A 5,531-nucleotide genomic window follows, 5' to 3' on the forward strand; every position below is an offset into this window, starting at 1 on the left:
GGCAGAGGGGGAAAAAAAAAAAAAAAAAAACTGGGCAACAACTTGGAATTTTTTTTTTTTTTTTTTTTTTTTTTTTCTTGAGCAAACGCTAAGGTCAATTTTATCAACCAATCGCATTTTTGGTCATTCTCAAAGGACACGTGCAAAAACGACGTCGTGAAACGTCGATGCGGTCGGGTTTCTACGAGGAGCTCAGCCCTGAATCGGACTCCACGCTTCCGTGGTGGATCGTGGGGGCGACGCACGGCACGGCGGAGCAGGGAATGGAGTAACAGGAGCAGGCGGAGCTCTTTAGGGTCTCCTCTGTAATGACCTCTTGCAGGGAGTGCTGCTCTTCTACCTGGAAGATGTTTGGCTGCTCTCCTTGAGCATCGCAGATACTGGAGTGGAGGAAAGAAGGAAACAATTGTGGAGTTAGGATCAATTCCCAATCATTCCTGACATCCAGAGCCTAAGAAAATCCTCACAAATACGTTGTGCTACATAAATTAGTTTTGCTTTAGATTGTTGGGAAAACACAATGTTGTTGCTTTACATGAATTCATCTAAGTATTGGTGAAATTTGCAACTCGTATGAATCTAGACTGTTGCTAGGCAGATATATCTTGAAAAGTTGAAGAAAAACAAAAAGGGCAAGCTGGCCAGTTTGACTATCGTCTTACATTTTCTATAAAAGCTGATGGTAAATCACCCATCGTTTCTCATGCATGTGAAAACAGGCGAGTGATTGCACTGGTGGCTGTTCTGCCTGCAGGAATGACAACTTTTAATGGCATTCTGGGATTAGCAGGTTTACTCAGGGCTAAGTGCCATCTTATGTCTGTTTTATTTGGCTGATTAGCTTTTTTACCGCCTGCAATTAAGCAGATAAAGTCATGCAGATGCATCTGAGGCAAACAACATTTGACTGGCGAGGGGAAAAAAAAAAAAAAAACCCCGCAAGTTAAGGCACCCCTATTTTAATTGCTGTCAAAACAAAAACATTATTAGATGATAATTGCTCCTTTAAAGAGTGAAGAAGCTCAACAAACGAGGGCTGGCAGTCCAGAGATTCCAGTGAAATCACCACCTCGATCCAAGTAGGCGCGGGCCGGTATGAGGCTGTCATCGTATGACAATCTTACACAAAAAGTACAACAATTTCATGGAATTAACACAAATGTTTGAAAAATAAGAAACGGTCCGAATGATCTAATTAATTCATTTCAACTCCAACATTTGTCAATTTGGTTTTGTTGCAGATTTAAGCCAAACTAATGAATAAGCACAAGATTTAATGATTCAACATGTAGTTGGCACTGCATTCATCTACACCAGCGGTGCTCCGCTCCGCTGTTTCCGAGTCCAGAATTGGTTCAACTTCAAACTCGTGACCGGCTGATGCCTAATTCCAAACCGCTTTTGAAACAAGTACAGGCAGATCATCCAACTGCTTTGAAACATTTTCGTTAACGTTAACCACATGCTGCGAAGACAAATCGACTTTCCGGAGGTGTCGGAGCGTATTTCACGTGAGGAATAAATGCTTTTGGATTAAGGTAGTTTGACCAGTTGCACGTTAGGACACATGGTTTGCTGCAGCAACACCTGTGCAAGTCTGCTTTCTGTAAATCCGATTACAAGCAGGAGTCCGTCATTCAGAATCTCCAGTCTCATGCAGATAAAAAAAGCCATTCGCTCTCTGTGCCACTTTTAGATACAAATTCAAACTGAAAAATCATGACAAACGGCAGCGAGAATAAAAACGGAGGAACTCAAAAGCATTCTCAAGCAGATGTGACAGTAACAGGAAGGGTCCTTGTGATCATTAAAATAAACAAAAAAAAGCTTCAAAATGATAACCATGGCAGCTGACCAATCGAAGACAACACAAGTGTGTTTGGTACGGTTTTTCAGATCTCTTCAAAACTAAAAAAATATCATCGTCCAATATGATAAGTCAACCGCCTCATGTATCATTGTCAAGAAATGCTGCTGTCTGCGGCAGCATTTGATGAGCAGGATTCACTCGGGTAGCATGTAGGACGGGCGACCGAAGACAAGCGGAGCGGGACAACGTGAGTAAATTTAAAAACAAAAACAAAAAAAACACAGGAACCAGAGAGACATTACAGGAATCTGAAGAACTTGAGTCAAAATATGGCAGCAAGCTTTCGCAAATTCTGTAAAAGAAGAGGCACAGTTATCACAATGACGCAAGAGACGTTTTTTTTGTTTGTTCTTTTTGCAGTAACACATGAAAACGTTCCGGTTCCTACGATTCCCTCTGCTTTCTGCAGACGTCTGGGCCAAAGTGCAGACATAAATATAGAGCAAATGTCACGCAGCACGGGAGACACAGAGCAGTAAAAGTGCCTGGCGAGTCGGCTCTGCTGATGATGCAGTTCTCCCCCCATGGAAGCAGAGGAATAAATACTCAAATACTTTACATAAGAGTCCTGGCACATTGTGTTCGTTCATTTCACGCTACGACTGGTCAATAAACAATCGAGCCTTTTCAGTCAAAGAGACAAACAGGTGCCAAATGATCCAAAACGCTGCCAATGGATTACATAAGTATGTAATCCTTGAAAAAGATGATAATAAACAACCCTGTTTATGTAAACCAGGAAGAATGGAGCAGCCACTTGGATGTTGGCTGCTTAGCAACAGGATTTTCTTTACCCTACATTAAAAAATAAAATAAAATGAGCGTGGCACAGAACATTTTGCTACTCAAGTGAGGCTGGATTTTTTTTTTTTTTTTAAAGGGGAAATTTGAAACACTGGCAGCAGCCCATAGCTTATAAAGTGGCTTTTTGAATACGAGGATAAGAAAAATCTGTGACTACCAACTAAGTGGGAAAGGTTTCATTACTTGATTTTGGAAAAGTGCATACATTTATAAGGCGTTTACCGTTGGAAATAAAGCACAAATGTTAAAATAACAGCTTATATCGAGGTGTACCTACTGGAAAAGCGTTCATGGCCGGTCTGACAAACTGTGCATATCAATTTTCATGTGCTGTTGTGCTACATAAAGTAACTTTGCAATCTGGCAGAGTTGGAGCCGTGTGCAATCATTTCTTGAACTCGTCGTTCCAAGGTGGAGACGGTAATCTCACGGCAACACAGCAGCGACTCAACATCTGAATCTTATCTTCATAAAAACAACAAACAAACTGCGATCTTCGCTAATCATCACCGTGTGCTAAAGGGATTGTTTTATGACGGGAGCAGTAACTAAACAAACCTTCACCAGAACTTGCGGTAAACGGGCAAGGAACAAGGACACCAACAGGATAATGACTGAGTTTAACAAACATAGCTGAAACTGGTTATTTTTAAAATAGGAAATTAAATAATCACCTGTCAGATCCTAACAATAAATGTAACTAAAAATTATTTTTATCTTTTAGAATTTTCTAAGAACTTCTAATTGGTAATAAATGAATGAAAACTGCAGAAGAGCATCATCTTGGGGTAAACCCGGTCTCCATAACAACCAGTAGACACGATGTACGTGCCAAGTGGTTGTTTGACACCAGTGCAAGAAACCATTTTTATTTCGTACCAGCACAGAAAGGCAACTGTGAGGAATTAGCTAAGTACTACTGGGACTTTTAACAAAAAAACAAAACCATCTGCCGTCATCAGAGGTGACAGACTTGGGGGAAACGGCTCATGCATCCCAACAGAAAGCATTTACTCATCCTCTAGATGCCTTTTAAGAGTGCATGGCATCATAAAGTGTTTGACCTGGACATTTTAAATAACCTCCAGCTTTTAGACGCAGCAGCTAAATGGAAACAAGAACCCTAAATAACTGAAGGATAGCGTTTCAAATAAGTTGTAACAACTGGGAGCAGCACGCTATACAAGATTAGCTTCAACATCCGATCTGTGTTTACAGCCTGCAGCGTGCAAACTCATGTTAAACTTTAACCTCACCTGTCGTAAATGAGCCCGTCGATGCCCTGCTCTCTCAGCTTCCTCCTGTTTTCGTGCTCGTTGTTGTCGTCTCCCCAGCTGAACACCACCAGGCCTTTGGACTGGGCCTCGCCGATGTAGTTGAGGTGCTTCAGCAGCTCCTCGGTGTGAGCGCTGATTCCCTGCGAGGGCGAAACATCAAAGTCCAGGAAATAAGAAGATTGCATTTTCCCCTTAAGTGTATTATTGACTGTACAACCTCCAGAGAATTAAAAAAAATAAATAAATTAAAAAAATCACTCACCAGGATGTTCTCGCTTTGAGCGAAGCTGATGGCGATCTGCGTTGTTTGACAGCGCATGTCCATCAGCTCGGGGTACTTTTCTGAAATGCCCTGAGTCAGGAAAAGGATGGGGTACTTGTTCTGCTTGAGTCGCACCCTGTGAACCAGATCACACGGGCAGTTTAAGCATTTTAAATGGATCCTACAGCGATCGTTACGAGACGCGATGTTTCAACTGTGAACGCGAGCGGCGACGCTGTGCACTCACATGGTGCAGATATCTGGGTCGAAACATGAGAAGATGATCCGCCTTTTCCCAGCCTTCAGCAGAACGCAGGTGAGAATGATGTCCAGGAAGGTGTTCATGTTGAAATACGAGGACAGGTTCCCGTCCCACGTTCCGTCCTGTGGAAAAAAAAAAAAAAAAAAAGCAACGAGAGACGTCAGCTTATGTTTAACGATTACACTATGTTTCAAAGTCTGGTGCAAAACACGTACTTTCATTTGGCTGATCCATTTCAGTTCGATGTTGAAGCCAACACTTTCTGGGACGGCTTGGAAAATCTTGGGAGAAAGCGCACAGAGAAAGGCGGCTACTTTCAGATGTGGGTTGCCTTTAGGTCAAAAATTATCTTTGCAACATTCCTTACCTGTGATAGTGAGGGGAACGGCTGATGTTCGTCGACTTCATCCTCATCCTCCAGGAGATCTTAAAAAACAAACAGAATTGGGGGGGGGAAACGTTCACACACCATCCAAACGATTACGCAATATCGGCCGTTCCTCATTGTGTGAAGCAAGGTCACTTAAACAGAACAGCCTTTAAGCAGAAGTGAATCTGGGTCACTACAAAGGGGGATTTTTTTCTACCAGGTCTTGGTGAGGTATGCGCAATCAAATGTTTTTCCAAGTTGAAACGTCCAGACGTTTGTGATTGAGTCAGTATTGCAGTGTTGAAATAGATTTGATCATTCTTCCTCTCTTTAAGCCCAGATTTTAAACCCATGGATTTTGCTGTAATCCTGAAAGTAGCGTTTAAAGACTTCTCTAAAACAGATTACCATAAAGATGTGGAAAAAATAGATATTCTGTCTTTTCTGACGACAAACACGGATGCATTCAAGATTTAATAAAGATCTCAGGTTGCCGCATGTTGACCTCTGCACTGCATGGCACGGTCAAAACCGCCTCCTATGACACGGCTCAACTATTATGTAGATAAGCTAACCAAATCTTTTCTGCATTTCTAACAAAACAAAAAGAAAGCGGGGAGGAACCCCTTACCTTTGTGATCACTTCCTGTCAATGCAGCGACATGGGCCAGCTGGGCAAAAAAAAA

General features: G+C 42.1%; 1 protein-coding gene across 3 annotated transcripts in view; it reads right to left on the reverse strand.

The window, feature by feature from the left end:
* Nucleotides 1-92: 92 nt before the first annotated feature.
* Nucleotides 93-5,531, reverse strand: part of gpcpd1 (glycerophosphocholine phosphodiesterase 1) — a 15,998-nt gene continuing 10,559 nt past the window's right edge. Inside the window, exons 14-21 of one of the 3 annotated variants that reach the window (XM_015030751.1) lie at nucleotides 5,477-5,516; nucleotides 4,843-4,901; nucleotides 4,691-4,756; nucleotides 4,461-4,597; nucleotides 4,214-4,349; nucleotides 3,931-4,091; nucleotides 2,113-2,162; nucleotides 295-380 (exon numbers count right to left, since the gene is read on the reverse strand). In XM_015030751.1, the coding sequence (XP_014886237.1) occupies nucleotides 337-380; nucleotides 2,113-2,162; nucleotides 3,931-4,091; nucleotides 4,214-4,349; nucleotides 4,461-4,597; nucleotides 4,691-4,756; nucleotides 4,843-4,901; nucleotides 5,477-5,516 (693 nt within the window). In that variant the 3' untranslated portion in view covers nucleotides 295-336. Of the gene's footprint in view, nucleotides 381-2,112; nucleotides 2,163-2,746; nucleotides 3,188-3,904; nucleotides 4,092-4,213; nucleotides 4,350-4,460; nucleotides 4,598-4,690; nucleotides 4,757-4,842; nucleotides 4,902-5,476; nucleotides 5,517-5,531 lie in introns of those variants that run through there. The other 2 variants (XM_015030750.1, XM_015030752.1) reach the window with 2 other exon arrangements.

The sequence above is a fragment of the Poecilia latipinna genome, unplaced genomic scaffold (genome assembly GCF_001443285.1).
Source record: "Poecilia latipinna isolate Pla-1442-1.1 unplaced genomic scaffold, P_latipinna-1.0 Scaffold191, whole genome shotgun sequence".
Lineage (NCBI taxonomy): Eukaryota > Metazoa > Chordata > Actinopteri > Cyprinodontiformes > Poeciliidae > Poecilia > Poecilia latipinna.